At 46.7% G+C, this 21,781-nt stretch overlaps 1 protein-coding gene across 1 annotated transcript in view; it reads right to left on the reverse strand.

Moving 5' to 3' along the window:
- The window catches only part of LOC121534880 (ecto-NOX disulfide-thiol exchanger 2), a 454,166-nt gene extending 445,327 nt beyond the window's left edge, over positions 1 to 8,839 (reverse strand). The window contains exon 1 of the mRNA XM_041841491.2: positions 8,681 to 8,839. Coding sequence (XP_041697425.1) covers positions 8,681 to 8,702 — 22 coding nt within the window. The 5' untranslated portion in view covers positions 8,703 to 8,839. The remainder of the gene's footprint in view (positions 1 to 8,680) is intronic.
- Positions 8,840 to 21,781: the final 12,942 nt, after the last annotated feature.

A 21,781-nucleotide genomic window follows, 5' to 3' on the forward strand; every position in this document is an offset into this window, starting at 1 on the left:
GAACGCGTCTCCTTCCTGAGCGGTATGATGGCTGCATGGTCCCATGGTGTTTATACTTACGTACTATTGTTTGTACAGATGAACGTGGTACCTTCAGGCATTTGGAAATTGCTCCCAAGGATGAACCAGACTTGTGGTGGTCTACAATTTTTTTTCTGATGTCTTGGCTGATTTATTTTGATTTTCCCATGATGTCAAGCAAAGAGGCACTGAGTTTGAAGGTAAGCCTTGAAATGCATCCAGAGGTACACCTCCTATTGACTCAAATGATGTCAATTAGCCTATCAGAAGCTTCTAAAGCCATGACGTCATTTTCTGGAATTTTCCAAGCTGTTTAAATGCACAGTCAACTTAGTGTATGTAAACTTCTGACCCACTGGAATTGTGATACAGTGAATTATAAGTGAAATAATCTGTCTGTAAACAATTGTTGGAAAAATTACTTGTGTCATGCACAAAGTAGATGTCCTAACCGACTTGCCAAAACTATAGTTTGTTAACAAGACATTTATGGAGTGGTTGAAAAACGAGTTTGAATGACTCCAACCTAAGTGTATGTAAACTTCCGACTTCAACTGTATATATACAGTACTAGTCAAAGGTTTGGACACACCTACTCATTCCAGGTTAATTTTTGTTGGTCTTTTCCTTCACTCTGCGGTCCAACTCATCCCAAACTATCTCAATTGGGTTGAGGTCGGTGATTGTGGAGGCCAGGTCATCTGATGCAGCACTCCATCACTCTACTTGGTCAAATAGCCCTTATGCAGCTTGGAGGCGTGTTTTGGGTCATTGTCCTGTTGAAAAACAAATGATAGCCCCACTAAGCCCAAACCAGATGGGATGCCGTATCGCTGAAGAATGCTGTGGTAGCCATGCTGGTTAAGTGTGCCTTGAATTCTAAATAAATCACTGACATTGTCACCAGCAAACCTCCTCCTCCATGCTTCACGGTGGGAACCACACATGCAGAGATCATCATTTCACCTACTCTAATTCTCACAAAGACATGGCGGTTGGAACCAAAAATCTCAAATTTGGACTCATCAGACTAAAGTACAGATTTCCACTGGTCTAATGTCCATTGATCGTGTTTCCTGGCCCTAGCAAGTCTCTTCTTATTATTGGTGTCCTTTGGTATTGGTTTCTTTGCAGCAATTCGACCATGAAGGCATGATTCATGCAGTCTCCTCTGAACAGTTGATGTTGAGATGTGTCTGTTACTTGAACTCTGTGAAGCATTTATTTGGGATGCAATCTGAGGTGCAGTTAACTCTAATGAACTTATCCTCTGCTGCAGAGGTAACTCTGGGTCTTCCATTCCTGTGGCGGTCCTCATGGGAGCCAGTTTCATCATAGCGCTTTATGGTTTTTGCGAATAAACTTGAATAAACTTTCAAAGTTCTTGAAATGTTCCGTATTGACTGACCTTCATGTCTTAAAGTAATGATGGACTGTCGTTTCTCTTTGCTTTTGTGAGCTGTTCTTGCCATAATATGGACTTTTACCAAATACGGCTATCTACCTTGTCATAACATAACTGATTGGCTCAAATGCATTAAGAAGGAAAGAAATTCCACAAATTAACTTTTAGGAAGGCACACCTGTTAATTGAAATGCATTCCAGGTGACTACCTCATGAAGCTGGTTGAGAGAATGCCAAGAGTGTGCAAAGCGGTCATCAAGGCAAAGGGTGGCTATTTGAAGAATCTCAAATATAAAATATATTTGGATTTGTTTAACACTTTTTTGGTTACTACATGATTCCATATGTGTTATTTCATAGTTTTGATGTCTTCACTATTATTCTACAATGTAGAAAATAGTAAAAAATAAAGAAAAACCCTTGAATGAGTACGTGTTCTAAAACTTTCGACCGGTAGTGTAGTCTATTATGTTTCACTATATCGGATCACTACAATATATTGGTATCACTCCGCGGCGGAGGGATACATCCGAGGTGAGGATTTACAGATTTACTCCCGTGTACACCTGTGTCACAGCTGGGGTCCGCCCAAATATATAGACCCCATGGCCGCGACACACATTCTCTACATCATTTTTGAGGCGCCTCTAGCACCATAGAGGATTGGAGTGATCCATATAGCTCACATAACCATGGTTACATACGTAACCTTCGTTATGTTTCACTATATTGGATCACTCCAATATATTGGTATACCCGTACCAGATTTAGTCGGTGCTAGAGGGACCTGGCCAGCCAGCAGCAAAGTCCGAGATGCAGGGGCCGAGACGCAGGGGCCGTCAATGTGGAAAGGGGGTTCCGGCACAGTCCCAGGAAGGGGAGGCGACGCCTAGCACCGCTGAACCAACCGCAGAGGGAGTTGCCACATTTACCCGATAGTACCTAGCAAAGGTGCAAGAGGAAGCCCAGCTGGCCGCAGCACAGATATCAGCGAGGGGCACTCCTCTCAGTAAATCAAATCAAATCAAATGTTATTTGCCACATGCGCCGAATACAACAGGTGTAGACCTTACAGTGAAATGCTTACTTACAAGCCCTTAACCAACAATGCAGTTAAAAAATTAATAAATAAATAAAAGTGTTAAGTAAAAAATAGATAAGTAAAAGATAAAAAATTGCAAATAATTAGAGCCCAGGATGCAGCCACACCTCGTGTTGAATGTACCACCACAGATCTCAGCACTGGCATGCCAGCCAGGCGGAATGCTGTCGTAATCGTGTACACGATCCAGTGAGAGAGCCTCTGCTTTGATAGCCCAGCCCCCAGGACTCTCTCACCATAGCAGAAAAAGAGCTGGTCTGTTGTTCTCACTGACCGTGCCCGCTCCACATAGGCAGCCAGTGCCAGCACAGGGAGGTGCCACCCGAACTTGTTCCACAGGTGCTGCACCACCTGGGAATGTAGGCTCCAGTCCCAAGTATACTACCTGTGGTGTCAAAGATTGTTGAAAAGTGTGTAGCAGAACAACTGATTGCCCACCTCAACAACAGCCCCTTCACATTACATTCCATGCAGTTTGGCTTCAGAGCGAAACACTCCACAGAAATGGCCAACTGCTTTTTTCTGGAAAATGTGAAGTCCAAGATGGACAAAGGGGGCGTTGTTGGGGCTGTGTTTCTGGACCTAAGGAAGGCTTTTGATACTGTTAACCATGAGATTCTCATCACAAAATTGTCCAAGTTCAACTTTTCCCCCGATGCCTTGAGATGGATGAAATCATACCTTGAAGGCAGAACTCAGTGTGTCAGAGTGAGCAATGAGCTGTCGCCCACTCTTAGCTATGATGTGGGTGTGCCCCAAGGGTCAATACTGTTCAGCCTGTACATTAATGATCTGCCTTCTGTCTGTACTGGGTCTGAAGTTCAAATGTATGCAGATGATACAGTGATATATGTGCATGCAAAGAGCAAACAACAAGCTGCACAAGAACTCACTACTGTAATGGTCCAGGTTACAAAGTGGCTCAGTGACTCGTGTTTGCATCTCAATGTGAAAAAAACTGTTTGCATGTTCTTCACAAAGGGGGCAACAGATGCTACTGAGCCAGAAGTCTATGTGTCGGGGGAGAAGCTCCAGGGGGTATCTGATTTTAAGTACCTCGGCATCATACTTGATTCCAACCTCTCTTTTAAAAAGCATGTGAAAAAGGTAATTCAATTAACCAAATTCAACCTAGCTAATTTCCGATTTATACGAAATTGTTTGACTACAGAGGTAGCAAAACTGTACTTCAAATCTATGATACTCCCCCACTTAACATACTGCTTGACTAGTTGGGCCCAAGCTTGCTGTACAACAGTAAGACCTATTCAGTCTGTCTACAAACAGGCTCTCAAAGTGCTTGATAGGAAGCCCAATAGCCATCATCACTGTCACATCCTTAGAAAGCATGAGCTCCTGAGTTGGGAAAATCTTGTGCAATACACCGATGCATGTCTTGTATTCAAGATCCTAAATGGCTTGGCTCCCCCTCCACTCAGTATTTTTGTTAAAACAGAAAACCCAAACATATGGCAGCAGATCCACAAGGTCTGCCATGAGAGGTGACTGTGTAGTTCCCCTAAGGAAAAGCACCTTTAGTAAATCCGCTTTTTCTGTGAGAGCTTCCCCATGTCTGGAATACACTGCCATCAGACACACATAACTGCACCACATATCACACTTTCACAAAATGCTTGAAGACATGGCTAAAGGTCAATCAGATTTGTGAACATGGTCCCTAGCTGTGTGTTGCCGCTTTCCATGTCTGTTGTCTGTTACTTGTGAGGTGTGGAAACACTTTGTTGCTTTTATGAATTTTGTCTTGCTGCTTTTTGTTCTATGTTGCTCGGTCTGTATGCTACGTCTTGTTTGTCCTATGTTGCTATGTCTGTATGCTATGTCTTGTTCTATGTTGTTATTGTCTATATTGTAATTGTTTTTAATAACCTGCCCAGGGACTGCGGTTGAAAATTAGCCGGCTGGCTAAAACCGGCACTTTTACTGAAACGTTGGTTAATGTGCACTGTCCCTGTAAAAATAAACTCAAACTCAAACTCAAACTCAAACTCAAGGTGGCGGGCCCTCCCTCGAGAGCATATCCACTGCCACATTCAGTATGCCAGTTACGTGCACTGCGCGTAGAGACGCTAGACGTCCCTGAGCCCAGAGAAGGAGCTCCCATGCCATAAGATGGAGACGGTGGGACCTCAGTCCACCCTGATGGTTGATGTAAGGTTGATGTAAACCACCACTGTGGTGTTGTCCGTTCTCACCAGGACATGTCTTCCTTTCAGATGTGGAAGGAAAGACCGCAGGGCCAGCAGTACAGTAATGTATTGATGTGCCTGCCGCTCCAAGGGGATAGCCAGCAGCCACTGGCCAACCTGCCCTTGGTCACACCCCCCCAGCCGATCTGGGAGGAGTCTGTGCTGACCAGCTCCCGGCGGCACATCCTCAGCATCTCCACCCCACTTGGGAGAAAGGTGCAATAGCGCCACCGAAACAATGCCCTGAGGCGCTGTGCGGTCACCCGGAGCTGGCGGTGACGGTGGCGCTTTGGGTGCAGCCAGTGGGAGTTGAACCACCGTTGAAGAGGCCGGAGATGGAGCAGGCCCAGGGGAATCAGCAACGAGGCTGCCGTCAGCAAACCCAACAGGTGTTGGCAGGTCAGGGTGGATACCACCCGCCCCTGCTGAAAGTGGTCGCGGCAAGATAAGATCGCCTGAACCCTTCTGGTGGGCAGGCGTGCTCTCATGAGGACTGAGTCCAGTTCCATGCCAATGAAGGCCACCCTCTGGGTGGGCGTTAGACGACTCTTCTTGTTGTTTATAGTAATGCCCAGCCCGCCGATGTGGGTCAGGAGCGTGTCTCTGTCTGACAGGACCTGGGTCCTGGTCGGGGCACAAATCAGCCAATCGTCCAGGTAATTGAGGATCAACAATCCTCGGGACGTGAGAGTTGCCAGGACAGCGTCCATGCACTTTGTGAAAGTGTGGGGTGCCAAGGAGAGGCCGAAGGGAAGAACCATGAATTCGTAAGCCGTCCCTTCGAAAGTGAATCAGAGGTACTGCCAATGAGCTGGGTGAACAGGAACATAGAAGTACGCATCCCTCAGGTCCAGCGTCACAAACCACTGGTCCCTGGACACGGCCTGCAACACGCAGGCTTTGGACAGCATGTGGATCCTCAGTACCTTCAAGTACCCATTGAGGTTGCGGAGGTCCAGAATCGGTCGAAACCCTCCATCTCTTTTTGGGACCACAAAATAAGTGGAGTAGAACCCACCTAGCCGTTCTGATGTCTCGATCCTGCGGATGGCACCCTTGTCCAGGCGAGAGGAGATCTCCAGCCGCAGGGTTTTCTTCTTCATGGGGTCGGCCACCGTGGTGACACGAAGGACCCTGAAGGACGGGGGCCGGCACCGGAATTGGAGTCGGTACCCCTCGAGCATTGTGGACAACACACCCTCCTCCCACTTTGCCCTTTGAGACCGGGAGAAGCGGCAGAGGCCGGGGAAGGGTGTGTCAGGGGTCCTGCTGGGGCCCGCCTCTCTTCTGGCACCGCGAGCGCCTGGGTCCCCCAGGCACGTCCCTATGGTGGTGACAGGTTGTTGCTTCACCGCACGCTGTGCCCCTCCCCGCTGTCGTCCCTCAGCACGAGGCAATGGGGCAGGAGAGGGACCCCCCCCATCATTCGGGTGCAGGTGGGTGGCGACGGTCCGTCTGCCTTGGACCCGGGGCCTGAGGAGGCGGCATGAACCGTCTCAGGATCTCCCGGTCCCTACGAACCTTATCGGTCTGCTCCAGAATGTCATCAACCCCTGGGCAAAACGTCATTCCTGGGGTGATGGGGAGAGTGGCAAATGTGCTCTGGAGAACAGCTGGCAGACGGGATTGGGCCAGCCAAAGATGGCACCGGGAGGTATCCACCTGCGCCATGGCCCGTCCGTTGGCACGGGCCACATCCCTCTGGAGCAGGGAAAGCAGGCGAGACACCTCCATTGCTTCCCGGAGGAGCTGCTCTGTGCCCTCCTGCAGCCGGGGCAACAGAGTCTGCAGGTAGGCCTGCAGCAGCATGGAGACCAGAGGGACCCATATGTGGCTTTCAAGTCTGCATCAAAGACTCTGGGGGGTCCCGGCTTCAGTCACGGGTTCCATCCTATAATCTCCTGGTTCGGAAGGACCATGGCAGCTATCATGGTGTCCATGGTCGGGTACTCACGGAGGCCGTGTGACTCCGCGCCCGCAACATAACTCCATGGTCCAGTCTCTGCTGTGAGTCGGAAGCGCCCCCTGGCAGAGGCCCAGCTCTCATGCAAGGCCTCGCGGAACTCAGCAGAGATGGGGACAGATGGAGAGTCATCATTGTCCACCAGTTTGATGTCCAGTGCAGTGGCTACGTGAGTGAGTAGGCTCCTCATAGCCTCTCGAGCTGCTGGGGGGCGATGAAGCCCCTCTGCCAGCTTCTGATGGCCTGTCAGCCTGGTAGCCTAGCTCACGGCGGTGAACAGTGCCAGCATCGTCCCCCAGGAACAGCCTATCACTGGCCAACATGGAACAGCTATCGTCGCCACCGAAGCTATCAACCTTCTGACGCAGGGCATGCGCCCTCCGTTCAAGGTGGTCCCAGCGGTCCGATTCCTGCCCCTGTCCAGGACTGGCAGCAGCCAATCACACCAGGCGCAGACGTTATGAGAACACCACACAAAACAGGCATCCAGTAGGGCGCTCCACCGCCCTCTCCGCGTGGCTCAAACCCAGACAGTGCATACACAAGGTATGGGGATCCCCAGGGGGGATGCCACCATTACACCTGTCACAAAGGGAAGCCATAAGCTCATCCAAGCCAACAAGGCCACGGAGCAGGGGTCCAACGCCCTGGGAGAGCTTATGTCGTGACCCGCTTGGAGGAATAGGAACCCGGTGAGGGATAGAATTACCCAGTACCTCTGCAAAAAAACGGGGAAGACCCGTTTGGGAAAAACAGGCAGACAAAAAAACAGCAACCAAGTAATGGATTTGATTTATTTGTGTTTTTGTTTTACGCCAACTGCAATATTACCTAGCCGGTTTAATATCCAAGCAGTAAGAACAGCACCATATGATGGAGTAACTCCTTTAAGGAACGCCAAATGTAATGTCTCAACATCGTGGAAGCCCACCACGATACTCTTACGCTCTGCAGGGGAAAGAACAAGAAAAAACCCTGCAGCATGTTAAAGCAATTCACAACACACACATAGTCGGCAAGTTGTGTAAGGTAAATTACAGTTTGTAGCAAGAGCCACCATACAAATGGATGCACACGGAGTCGTAGTGCGAAACACAAGTACGACAAACCACGGGCGGAAGATGCAGATCAACAACCAGCAGCGAGTGGAGCACTCAAGAGGAGGGGCTGGCCATGTGGCCAGCTGCTCCAGGCTGCAAACAGCCAGTGAGTATACTTCCACGCAAGATATTACACTTAACAGTGACTTACCAAGCGAACTTCAGAAAGTTTGTACCTCAAACCATACGGACGTCCGCAGAGAAAATGGAAGAGAACGTGTGTCGCGGCCATGGGGTCTATATATAGGGGCGGACCCCAGCCGTGACACAGGTGTACACGGGAGTAAATGTGTAAATCCTCACCTCTGATGTATCCCTCCGCTGCGGAGTGATACCAATATATTGGAGTGATCCATGTAGCTCATTTTATAGCTCCATATAGCTCAAATTAACTCTTTTTTTTTTTTTTTTTTACAGTATAAGGGGAGGGCCGTGAAAATATTTGTAACATTGGGGAGGGGGGTGCATCTTTTTTTATGACACCTCGAGTTGGACCAGCATGATTGTGGGTAACCTGTAAAAATATATATTTGTTCATTGTCTTTCATGCCTTGTTAAAGCAGTCAAATACGGCACAGAAATTGTCCATGGTGATGAATCAAGTAACTTAGTTTTATGCACTGTTATCATGCAGCTTGGGGTAGCCACTGAGCTGTTGTCCGAAGAATTGATGAGGTGTCTTCCAACATGCCCACCAGGAAGCGTCGTATGTAACCTGGCAACACTATTCTAAAATCGTTCTATTATTACTTTCATTCGACGAGTCATGCAGAGCCAAATTCAGTGGAACCGAGTGCGCTCTCGCTGCCTACAACGGTACTACAGAGACAACGGTAGATAGGCTACTACTGAGGGTTGAAATAAGCATACGTTTTAACATACCTGTATACTGCAAGAGAAACATTGTCCACGGAAAATGTTCCAGTCCAGATAGTGAACTCCCGTCGGCTACTGTTTCGCGTGTTTATAAAATATATTCCTTAGATTGAGAGTAATATATAATTTCCCCTTCGGCTTTGCTCGGCATGCAGACTGGGCTGCAGTGACGTGTGTGTTGTGAGCAACAATAGTGGAATTGGTGGTTTGCCTTCAAAATAAAAGTATTCAATTGAAACTGAAGCAAACGGATAAAAATTGTGGAATCATGTAACAATTGGACTAGATAATGCCAAACAAGGTTGGAATGTTGTTATATAAATTCAACAAAAGACAATAATTAGTTAATTTGACACAAAAAAAAGTACAACATCACACCTGTGGATGTATTAGACTTCAGTATTGCATTGGGGGCATACTTATATTGCAATGTACAGCCTAACCTATGGATCTTGGGTCCATGAAATGGGGTATCAGTGACACCCAACGATTAACACTGTAGAGTCGACGTCCGAGCCTCCGCGGAAATCGAAGTAACATAATACAGAGGGTGTTTGTCAGACCATGAGACATCCCAAAAATCGGTCTTCCCACAAAATCATCTGTAGCGTCCGAACAGTTTCGACTCTCATGAGCACGTACATGTCCGTTGTTTTGCTCTTGGACACCCACAGGCCTCACAAGACTAGTTTGAAGGTTTCCTGGTACTAGTTGAAAAAATGAATTGAAGTTTATACAGAGAATGTTCAGTGCCAAATATAAGGTGTTAAATACATGTTAAAAAATGTTTTACTAATGTTTCCTGAATTTTCTTATATCTCTCAGATATAGGACATACACTTCAGAACAAACTTCCTTTAGATTTTTTGGGGGGCACTATCTGTTGTTCCATGTAGTGAATCTGTTATTCAATGCGTTTGTATGGGCTAATAGCAGTAAGGCCAAATACAATTGTTCATCAAACCATTTTTCTATATTGTTTTTCGATTCCCCCCCGGCTTAGACAGGGCTTAGACTCTAATGGGTTAAAATTAGAAAGACTTTAGACAATATTATTATTGCAGGACTTTAACTGTGGGAAATCACCTCACTATTTAGCCTATTGTGTGTATTGGACATTCATATTGCAATTTACACCCTTATCAATGGATCTTGGGTCCATCAAATGGGATATCAGCCTACTCATTGACACTCACAGAACACAACTGTGAAGAGTTTTCACAGTGGACACATCTGAAATCAGGCTAACTGATAGGACTTAAATCAATGCAGAAAATCGCCAATCAAAATAAACGTTCTACCACAGCGAACATGTTATTTTTGCATAGACTATTTGATTCTGAGTTCAGAAATATAAAGTTTGTATGTGAAAACTATTAATACGATGCATACTTTCAGTTTTTCCAAACTCAATTATCGCGCATAAGACTGAGGCTTGCGCTACCGGTGCTGGTACATGTGGCAGATCAGATCAAATAAGCTGCTGGAATGCCAATTAAGCTGTTTACATGTCCTAATAATTAGAAAGATTGCTCAGAAAATCAGATGTTTTCATCGACGTATGCTTACTTTGACTTTGAACTACTGCAATCATCAGTTAATATCTCATTATTAGTGTGAATGTAAACATACTCATTGTCATCATAATCATTAAATGTGATGATCGGAATAGATTTATTGTCAAGCCTCTTCCCTGAATATTATCATAGGTTACCAGAAAAAAAGCACATAGCTCTGTACTGTAAACATAGCAAGTGTCAGTTTAATCTAGTGTGAGATCTTGATGATAAGGCTGCCCTTCCATTAGACTGCCCCTCCATGTCTAAAGTGTATGTAATATGTGTGTTATAGCAAAGATGATATATACAAGCATTTCACTACACCAGCTATAACATCTGCTAAACACGTGTATGTGACAAATATAATTTGATTTGATTTGATTTTCACAAGATAGCCGAGTGACCGCTCTAACAATGGAAATGCATGTCCTCAATGATTGAAAGCAGCCGAGATCAGGTGGGACCATTCTAGCAAATAAGAGGGCACATACGCATGTGAACTACAGGCACAACTCAGTAGTTTTTCTCAAAGTTACTGGAATGCCACTTACAGTGTCTTAAGAAAGTATTCACACCCCTTGACTTTTTCCAGATTTTGTTGTGTTACACCCTGAATTTAAAATGAATAACATTGAGATTTGTTGTCACTGGCCTACACACAATACTCCATAATGTCAAAGTGGATTTTGTTTTTTTGTGACATTTTTACAAATTATACTGAGCAAATATATATACACAACATATAAAGTGTTGGTCCCATGTTTCATGAGCTTAAATCAAAGATCCCAGAAATTTTCCATATGCATAAAAAGCTTATTTCTGTCTAAATTTGGCACAAATTTGTCTACATCCCTTTTAGTGAGCATTTCTCCATTGCCAAGATAATCCATCCACCTGGCAGGTGTGGCATATCAAGAAGCTGGGTAAACAGCATGATCATTACACAGGTGCACCTTGTACTGGGGACAATAAAAGGCCACTCTAAAATGTGCAGTTTTGTCACATAACACAATGCCACAGGTTTTGAGGGAGTGTACAATTGGCATGCTGACTGCAGGAATGTCCACCAGAGCTGTTGCCAGAGAATTTAATGTTCATTTCTCAAGCATAAGCCGCCTCCAATGTCGTTTTGTTGAGAATATGGCAGTACGTCCAACCTGCCTCACAATCGCAGACCACGTGTAACCACGCCAGCCCAGGACCTCCAAATCAGGCTTCTTCACCTGCAGGATAGACAGAGACTAGCCACCCGGACAGCTGATGAAAATGAGGAGTATTTCTGTCTGTTAAGGATCAGACCCTTTTTTTCAATTTACGCCTAAAATGACATACCCAAATCAAACTGCCTGTAGCGCAGGACCTGAAGCAAGGATATGCATATTCTTGATACCATTTGAAAGGAAACACTTTGAAGTTTGTGGAAATGTGAAATTAATGTAGGAGAATATAACACAATAGATCTGGTAAAAGATAAAACAAACAAAAAAACGTGTTTTCTATTTATTTTTTTGTTCTGTCATCTTTGAAATCCAAGAGAAAGACAATATAATATTGCAGTTTAGGTGTACTTTAGATTTTGGCCACAGTATGTGTGCAAAGTCTCAGATTGATCCAGTGAAGCATTGCAATACTGGACTATTTTGTATCAAGTCTGCCCAAATGTGCCGAATTGGTCAATTGATTTTCAAGTACATAACTGTAGAGAACATACAAAAATGATATGGTAATACAAAATGTAAGTTTACACACTCCCGGGAATGTCATACATGATGGATCATTAGCTAATACACTAACTTTCACACATCTAGATGGCCGGTCGGGGTGGGTGTGGAGCCAGAGACAGCAGGGGTTCAAACTGTAGAACCAATCAACTACATTTTATCTCTGGGACCCTTAGGATGACAAATCAGAGCAAGATTACTGAATGTAAGTACATTATTTACCTTCAGAGGTGAATGTATCAAACCAGTTACCATGATTAGTTTTTTGTTGTTGTGCACTCTCCTCAAACAATAGCATGGTATTTTTTCACTGTAATAGCTACTGTAAATTGGACAGTGCAGTTAGATTAAGAAGAATTTAAACTTTCTGCCCATATATGACATGTCTATGTCCTGGAAAGTTTGCTGTTACATACAACAGTAATGCTAATCACATTAGCGAACGTTAGCTCAACCGTCCTGTATACGGGACACCGATCCCGTAGAGGTTAAAGCCCTTTTGCGGGGAAAAACTCATTCTGATTGGCTGGGTCTGGCTCCCAAGTGGGTGGGCCTATGATGGTTGCGTCCCTGCCCAGTCATGTGAAATGACAGCTCTTCTCTGTCCTGGCACCCCAATGGTGGAATCAGCTTCCCCCTGAAGCTAGGACAGCAGAGTCCTTGCCCATCTTTCGAAAGCACCTGAAACCTTACCTCTATAAAAGGGTATCTTAAATAATCCCCCTCCTCACCCAAACATTTTTAAATAATCCAGAACCAACACTTAAAAAATAAAAAAATAAAATATGACATTTAGCAGACGCTTTTATCCAAAGCAACTTACAGTCATGCGTGCATACATTTTTGTGTATGAGTGGTCCCGGGGATCGAACCCACTACCCTGGCGTTACAAGAGCCGTGCTCTACCAGCTGAGCTACAGAGGACCACACAACACTTCCACTTGACTGCCCCCCTTTCTAGCTCTGACTTTGCTGATAGCTACTTTATTGAGGAAAAGTGTACTTACTATGCTTGTGATATGTGGTTGTCCCACCTAGATATCTTAAGATGAATCTACTATATGTAAGTCGCTCTGGATAAGAGTGTCTGCTAAATGACTAAAATGTCAAATGTACCAAAAAGACAATGAATGTTCCTGAGTGGCCGAGTTACAGTTTTGATTTAAATCTACTTGAAAATCTATGGCAAGACCTGAAAATGGTTGTCTAGCAATGATCAACATCCATTTTGACAGAGCTTGAAGAATTTTGAAAACAATAATGGGCAAAGGTGCACAATCCAGGTCTGGAAAGCTCTTAGAGACTTACCCAGAAAGACTCACAGCTGTAATCGCTGCCAAAAGTGCTTCTACAAAGTATTGACTAAGGGGTGTGATTACTTATGTAAATTAGATATTTCTTTATTTCATTTTCAATACATTTGCAAACATTTCTTAAAACATGTTTTCACTTTGTCATTATTGTGTGTAGATGGATGAGAAAAAATTAACAATTTAATCAATTTTGAATTCAGGCTGTAACACAAGAAAATGTGACTCGTTTCAGGAAACCAGGCATATGTCTCACATCACTACTTCACAGGAGAGGCGTTTGAATGTAATTTTTTTTATTTGATATTTTCAGTTTTTTGGCAGAAATGCCTTCTTAAACATGTCAACTTTCATGTGCCTTAATAACAAAATTGTATGCCATCTGTAAATACGAATAAATCAATAAAATTACGAACCTAGTTGGTTTAGCCACGGAAAAAGACAGGAACCTTCCCGCTAGCCATGATTGGCTGAGATAATGGATGGGCTGGACATACTGAGAGATGAGTTTGGATTGGTCTGCCATGTAGCACGCTTCTGTCTATAACATGAGCTGCTCAGTATGTGTAGGCAATCCTTTCTAACGCTGCTTTTTTGAAAGATATCACAAAGAACTGCAATAGTGTTGCTCTCGACCAAAGTCAAATTAGGATATAACATTAGGCCAACGAGACAGTGTCCAAGTAAAAAAAGTATCGTTTTTATTTAGTCACTGTGACGATCCCGGCTGTCTGAGTCGGGTCCTGTCTGGTGACTAGTGTTCCTGCTCGTATTCTCCAGTTTCCCGAGGGTTCGGGAACGCTCCGGGGAGCGCTCTGGTTTTCCGCACCTGCATCCCATCAGCAATCTGCACACCTGGTCCTGATCATCACCCTTCTTAGGCTCTGGGCCAACATCCAGTTCCTGCCGGATCGTTAGCCATGAACAGTATGTTGTCAGCGTATCCGTCTCTGAGCCAGTGGTGTTAGTTTTGTTGTTTTGCACCTTTTTTGACTTGCTGTGTACTGACCTCCGTTTTGTTCTGTCTGCAGTCTCTCACCCGGAACCTTCACCCAACCTCTGCCTGATGGTCGGCGGCTGCCGAGCCAGTACCGGACCAACCACTGCACCCTCAACAACCCATCCACGCCACCCGCTCTGTTCCCTGGATTATTCAGCTGCACTCGGACTCTATTAATAAACACTCACCTTTGTCTCACGTACCGTGTCCTGGTCTGCTTCTGGGTTCTGGCTTAGTTAACCGTGACAGAACGATCCGCCAGTAATGAACCCAGCGGACCTGGACTCTGTTCGCCATGCTATTACCCAGCAGGAGAAGATGTTGGGCCATCATAGCACGGTACTACAGGAGATCGCGTTGTCAGTTCGGAACCTTTCTACCGGTCTGACGGAGGTCCAGAACCAACGCAAGTGTCCGGTGGAGGATCCACTACCGGTTTCACCCATCTCGCCTGCCGCTTCTGAAGCTGTGTCCATCCGTGAGCCCAAGGTTCCGACGCCGGATAAGTATGAGGGAGAGCTGGGAAGATGCCGTTCCTTCCTTATGCAGTGTGGACTAGTGTTCGATCTACAGCCCTACTCTTATGCCACAGACAAGGCTAGGATAGCCTTTGTGATTGAGTTGCTGCGTGGTCGAGCGCTGGAGTGGGCTTCAGCCGTTTGGGAACGACAGGATCCCTGCATGGCTTCATACCAGGGGTTCACGGCCGAGATGAGGAAGCTCTTCGACCATTCCGTCCGAGGGAGGGACGCAGCTAGGCGCCTGTTTTCGCTTCGCCAAGGAACTCGCAGCGTGGCCGACTTCGTGATCGAGTTCAAGACGTTGGCTGTGGAGAGTGGGTGGAACGAGGAGTCTCTGCAAGCGGCCTTTTACCAGGGTCTGTCGGAGCAGCTCAAGGATGAGTTGATCTCCTATCCGGAGCCTAGTGACCTGGACAGCTTGGTAGCTTTGTCTATTCGGGTGGATAATCGAGTCCGAGAGCGAAGGAGGGAGAAGCAATGGGTTCCGTCCAACCGATCAGCTTCTCAGTTCCCAGTCGGGTCGGGTGGTGGACCAGAACACGTCGATCATTCTCCTCCACAATGGATTAGTGGAGAGGTCCTCTCTCCCGATTCTGAACCCATGCAAGTGGGGCGGCACGGGTTAACCAAGGAGGAGCGTCAACATAGACGTCAGACCAACTGCTGCCTCTACTGTGGTAGCTCGGGACATTACATCTCCACCTGTTCCCGGCGGTCGTCAAACTGCCCGGCTCGCTAAAGTTGGGAGGACTTTTAGCGAGCCAGTTTCAACCTCTCAGTACCTCTGTCAGACCCCGTTTCCCGGCTACCCTTGTGAACAGGAATCAGAGCTTAGCGCTTAACGCTTTTATCGATTCAGGTGCCGATGGAAGCTTTCTTGATGCCGAGTTGGTGGAACAGCTGGGGCTTTCCAAGGAGCAATTGCCGGAAGCCATTGAAGCGACCACTCTGAACGGCAGTAGTCTGGCACGTATCACGATGAGGACTGAACCCGGTTAAGATGCGGTTGTCGGGGAATCATTCTGAGATGATTTCATTCTTCATTCTGCCGTCTTCCCATGTTCCTCTGGTCCTTGGATACCCCTGGCTGAAGGAACACAATCCCACGTTCGATTGGGAGACGGGCAAGGTAACGAGTTGGAGCCTTGATTGTCATGCTAACTGTCTCAAGACTGCCTGCCCCCATTCGGTTCCCAGTCAGGTGATTGAGGCTAAACCCCCAGATTTGTCCCTGGTTCCCGAGACATATCACGATTTGGGGAAGTTTTCAGTAAGCAGAAGGCTCTGTCACTCCCTCCCCACCGACCCTATGATTGTGCCATCAACCTGGTCCCTGGAGCTGTCTACCCCAAGGGAAGGTTATACAGTATCTCCCGACCTGAACGTGAGGCGTTGGAGACCTACATCAAGGAGTCCCTAGCTGCTGGTCTCGTTCGCCCTCGTCATCACCCCTGGGGGCAGGATTCTTCTTTGTGGGTAAGAAGGATGGCTCTCTTCGACCGTGTATTGATTATCGGGGGTTGAATGACATCACGATCAAGAACAAGTATCCCCTGCCCTTGATGAGTTCTGCCTTCGACTCCTTACAGGGTGCTACGGTGTTCACCAAGCTAGACCTACGCAATGCGTATCACCTGGTCCGGATCAGAGAGGGGGACGAGTGGTTGACGGGTTTCAATACACCGATGGGTCACTTGAGTATCAGGTGATGCCGTTTGGACTGACCAATGCTCCAGCGGTATTCCAGAGTATGGTGAACGACGTCCTGAGAGATATGATCGGTCTCTTTGTGTTTGTTTACCTGGATGACATTCTGATCTTCTCGAAGGAACCTTCCGACCACGTCCAGCATGTCCGGCAGGTGCTGCAGCGATTGTTGGAGAATCGCCTGTTCGTGAAGGCCGAGAAGTGCGAGTTTCACGCCCACACGACATCCTTTCTCGGGTACATCATCTCCAGGGGAGAGATTAGGATGGACCAGGAGAAGGTTAGAGCGGTTCTGGAATGGGCCCAGCCCGGTACGAGATTGCAGCTCCAGAGATTTTTGGGGTTTGCGAATTTCTACCGCAGATTCATCCGGGATTACAGCCGTGTGGCCGCTCCGTTAACTGCCTTGACTTCCAGCATCAGGACCTTCAAGTGGAATCCGGAGGCGGATCGAGCGTTTCTGGATTTGAAGAGGCGATTCACCAACGCACCGATTCTCTCTCAACCGGACACGGCCCGTCAGTTCGCCGTTGAAGTGGAGCCGCGTCTGATGTGGGAGTTGGCGCCATCCTGTCGCAGCGATGCTCCACGGACAGTAAACTCCATCCCTGCGCCTACTACTCTCGTCGCCTTTCGCCTGCGGAGAGGAATTACGATGTGGGTAACCGGGAGCTACTCGCGGTGAAACTTGCCTTGGAGGAGTGGCGCCACTGGTTGGAGGGGGCGGAGCAACCGTTTATTGTCTGGACGGACCACAAGAATCTTGCTTACGTGCAATCGGCTAAACGTCTCAACTCCCGTCAGGCCAGGTGGGCGTTGTTTTTCGGACGATTCAAGTTTGCCCTGACGTTCCGACCTGGATCTAAGAACGGCAAGGCGGACGCCTTGTCCCGGATGTTCTCCAAGACGGAGGAGAGTGGGTCCAAGACCGAGACAATCCTCCCCCGGAACTGCGTCGTGGGAGCAGTTATGTGGAAGATTGAGGAGGAGGTGCTGGCGGCCCTTCGGACTCAGCCCGGTCCCGGTAACGGTCCACCCGGTCGGTTGTTTGTGCCTGAGTCGGTTCGTCCCTGCTGTCCTCAAATGGTCCCACGCAAGCAAGATGGCTTGTCACCCTGGCGTGGCTCGGACTATGGCGTTTCTTCGCAGACGTTTTTGGTGGCCTGCCATGGCCGAGGATACTCGGGGTTTTGTTGCTGCCTGTCCAGTGTGTGCGCAGAATAAGAGTACCAATCGGCCCAGCTCTGGACTACTTCACCCCCTTCCTATTCCCCGGCGACCATGGTCGCATCTGGCCCTGGACTTCGTCACGGGGTTGCCCGCCTCTGAGGGGAACACGGTCGTTCTGACTATCGTGGACAGATTCAGCAAGTTCGCCCACTTTGTGCCAATTGCCAAGCTTCCCCTCTGCCTCGAGACGTCCGAGATCCTGGTTAGGGAGGTTTTCAGGGTCCACGGTTTGCCCAGTGATATCGTTTCCGACCGTGGCCCTCAGTTTACCTCTGCTGTCTGGAAGTCCTTCTGTTTGGCCATTGGAGCTACGGTCAGTCTCACATCTGGTTTTCACCCCCAATCCAATGGTCAGGCGGAGAGAGCCAACCAGAAGATGGAATCAACGCTACGCTGTCTGGTCTCTTCCAACCCCACCTCCTGGGTCTCTCAGTTGCCTTGGGTTGAGTATGCCCACAATACTCTTCCTACATCTGCCACTGGGATGTCTCCCTTCCAGTGCCTGTATGGCTACCAACCTCCCCTGTTTCCTTCTCAGGAGAAGGAGCTCTCAGTGCCTTCTGTTCAGGCCCATATTCGGGCGTTGCCACCGGACCTGGCATCGGGCCAGAAAGGCACTCCTTAGAGTTTCGGACCGGTATCAGCTCCAGGCGAATCGTCGCGGGATTCCCGCTCCCACCTATACCATCGGAGATAGGGTTTGGTTGGCCACACGGGATCTTCCGTTACGGACTGAGTCTAGGAAGTTGTTACCGAAGTTCATTGGTCCGTTTGTGGTGGAGAAGGTGATCAATCCAGTGGCAGTTCGACTCAAACTACCGAGGACGCTCAGAGTCCATCCCACCTTTCATGTCTCCTGCCTCAAGCCTGTCTTCCTCAGTCCTCTGTTGCCTCCTCCGCCTCCTCCTCCTCCTCCTCGGATGATCGGAGGTGGTCCTGCCTACACGGTGCGTCGCATCATGGATTCCAGACGGCGGGGCCGGGGTTTCCAGTATCTCGTGGACTGGGAGGGTATGGCCCTGAGGAGAGGAGTTGGATTCCGCGGCGACAGGTCCTAGACGCAGACCTCATCAGTGACTTCTACCGCCTCCATCCTGGCGCTCCGGGAAGTCCGCCCGGTGGCGTTACGTCGGAGGGGGGGTACTGTGACGATCCCGGCTGTCTGAGTCGGGTCCTGTCTGGTGACTAGTGTTCCTGCTCGTATTCTCCAGTTTCCCGAGGGTTCGGGAACGCTCCGGGGAGCGCTCTGGTTTTCCGCACCTGCATCCCATCAGCAATCTGCACACCTGGTCCTGATCATCACCCTTCTTAGGCTCTGGGCCAACATCCAGTTCCTGCCGGATCGTTAGCCATGAACAGTATGTTGTCAGCGTATCCGTCTCTGAGCCAGTGGTGTTAGTTTTGTTGTTTTGCACCTTTTTGACTTGCTGTGTACTGACCTCCGTTTTGTTCTGTCTGCAGTCTCTCACCCGGAACCTTCACCCAACCTCTGCCTGATGGTCGGCGGCTGCCGAGCCAGTACCGGACCAACCACTGCACCCTCAACAACCCATCCACGCCACCCGCTCTGTTCCCTGGATTATTCAGCTGCACTCGGACTCTATTAATAAACACTCACCTTTGTCTCACGTACCGTGTCCTGGTCTGCTTCTGGGTTCTGGCTTAGTTAACCGTGACAGTCACACTCACAACCGTAAGCTATTTTCTGTAATTAGCTCAATGTTAACTTGTAAATAATGATCTTATTGTGAGTATATTTTCCTGTAATAATGAATACAAATTAGCTAAAGTTAAGACGTTGTCAGCTATATGATATGGTCATTATTTGAACTGGCTAGCCAGCTAACTTAATGTTAGCTAGCTAGCTAACAAGCTAGAAACAAGCCAAAACATTATTTAGAACGTTGCTTTTAGTTGCCTGGTTTGCTAGATTGACATATACTAAATTCATTTTTAAACTGATATGTTTATTGGTGTTAAAATATAAAAGTTATGCTATTTTGGACCACCAGGCTGCTGCCTATAGTTTTTGTGTTTATACTTTTTCATAACGACAACGACAAGTTTGATGTCTGACGCCAATGGAATGTTCATGAAATCTCTGTAACAACTGTCTACAGACATGTCGATACACCTAGTATAAATCAGCCTTCAGTCTTGAAATCTTTGGTTGTTGAGTACACTACCGTACTCACTCTGTTAAGCACATGGCCTCACATGTGAATCCTTAAAGAGATGGGTGTGGCTAAGGCTTAAGAGGGTGTGAACAATGCTGAATGGTCGTACAAAAAGAAGAGCTCTCCAGTCGGTGTACCAAAACATTCGAGGGCCATTTTCTAAAAAGTGGGGTTACAAGTTTATCAACTTTCAAAGCAAAATTACTTTCCCATTGCTCCTCAACTGTAGTGCATGATATACAATTTTCTAGCTCTGAGTCTCTAATTTCATCCAATGTAAAAAACACAATTTCAAATGTTGCTACATAAGACCGAATCGAGCCTGTCGGTCACAAATGTGGAATAAGTCAAGGGGTATGAATACTTTCTGAAGGCACTTTTGTAACAGCTTAAACATTCCGAAACATCTATTCAATCTAATAAGCCTCATGTAATTTGACGCTCTCAAATAGATCTCCATACAAAAAAGGGCTTATCTCACAGTGGGTAAATTCTGTCGCTTAGCCTCTTCCTGTTTGTATGCTATGTCATGTTGGAGGCCTATAGGCTAATTGGAATACTTGTGACTGGATTCCAATTGATTTAATTGTGTGAGTGTGTGTGTGTGTGTGTGTGTGTGTCAGGGGTGGAAGTAAGAAATTACAAAAACTCTCATACTGTAACTGTAATTGAGTATCTTTTGCGAGTAATAATACTTATTGGAGTAAGTCAGTAATTTTACTTTTACTTACAGTGCATTCGGAATGTATTCAGACCTCTTGACTTTTTCCACATTTTGTTAAGTTACAGCCTTATTCTAAAATTGATTAAATACATTTTTTTTCCTCATCAATCTACACACATAATGACAAAGCAAAAACAGGTTTTTAGAAATGTTTGCAAATTTCAATAAATATAAATAAAAAAACGTATTTACATACAGCACCAGTCAAAAGTTTGGACACACCTACTCATTCCAGGGTTTTTCTTTATCTTTACTATTTTCTACATTGTAGAATAATAGTGAAGACATCAAAACTGTAAATAACACATCATGTAGCAACCAAAAAAGTGTTAAACAAATCCAAACATATTTTATATTTGAGATTCTTCAAAATAGCCACCCGTTTGCACACTCTTGGCATTCTCTCAACCAGCTTCATGAGGTAGTCACCTTGAATGCATTTCAATTAACAGGTGTGCCTTGTTAAAAGTTAATTTGTGGAATTTCTTTCCATCTTAATGCGTCTGAGCCAATCAGTTGTGTTGTGACAAGGTAGGGGTGGTATACAGAAGATAGCCCTATTTGGTAAAATACCAAGTCCATATAATGGCAAGAACAGCTCAAATAAGCAAAGAGAAACGACAGTCCATCATTACTTTAAGACATGAAGGTCAGAACTTTTAAAGTTTCTTCAAGTGCAGTCGCAAAAAACATCAAGACCTATGATGAGACTGGCTCTCATGAGGACCGCCACAGGAAAGGAAGACCAAGAGTTACCTCTGCTAAAGAGGATAAGTTCATTAGAGTTACCAGCCTCAGAAATTACAGCCCAAATAAATGCTCCACAGAGTTAAAGTAACAGACCCATCTCAACATCAACTGTTCAGAGGAGACTGCATGAATCAGGCCTTCATGGTCGAATTGCTGCTAAAAAAAACACTACTAAAGGACACCAATAAGAAGAAGAGACTTGCTTGGGCCAAGATACACGAGCAATGGACATTAGACAGGTGGAAATCTGTCCTTTGGTCTGATGAGTCCAAATTTGAGATTTTTGGTTCCAACCGCCGTGTCTTTGTGAGACACAGAGTAGGTGAACGGATGATCTCCACATGTGTGGATCCCACCATTTAGCATTTAGGAGGAGGTGTTATGGTGTGGGGGTCCTTTGCTGGTGAC

Source organism: Coregonus clupeaformis, chromosome 2, assembly GCF_020615455.1.
Source record: "Coregonus clupeaformis isolate EN_2021a chromosome 2, ASM2061545v1, whole genome shotgun sequence".
NCBI lineage: Eukaryota > Metazoa > Chordata > Actinopteri > Salmoniformes > Salmonidae > Coregonus > Coregonus clupeaformis.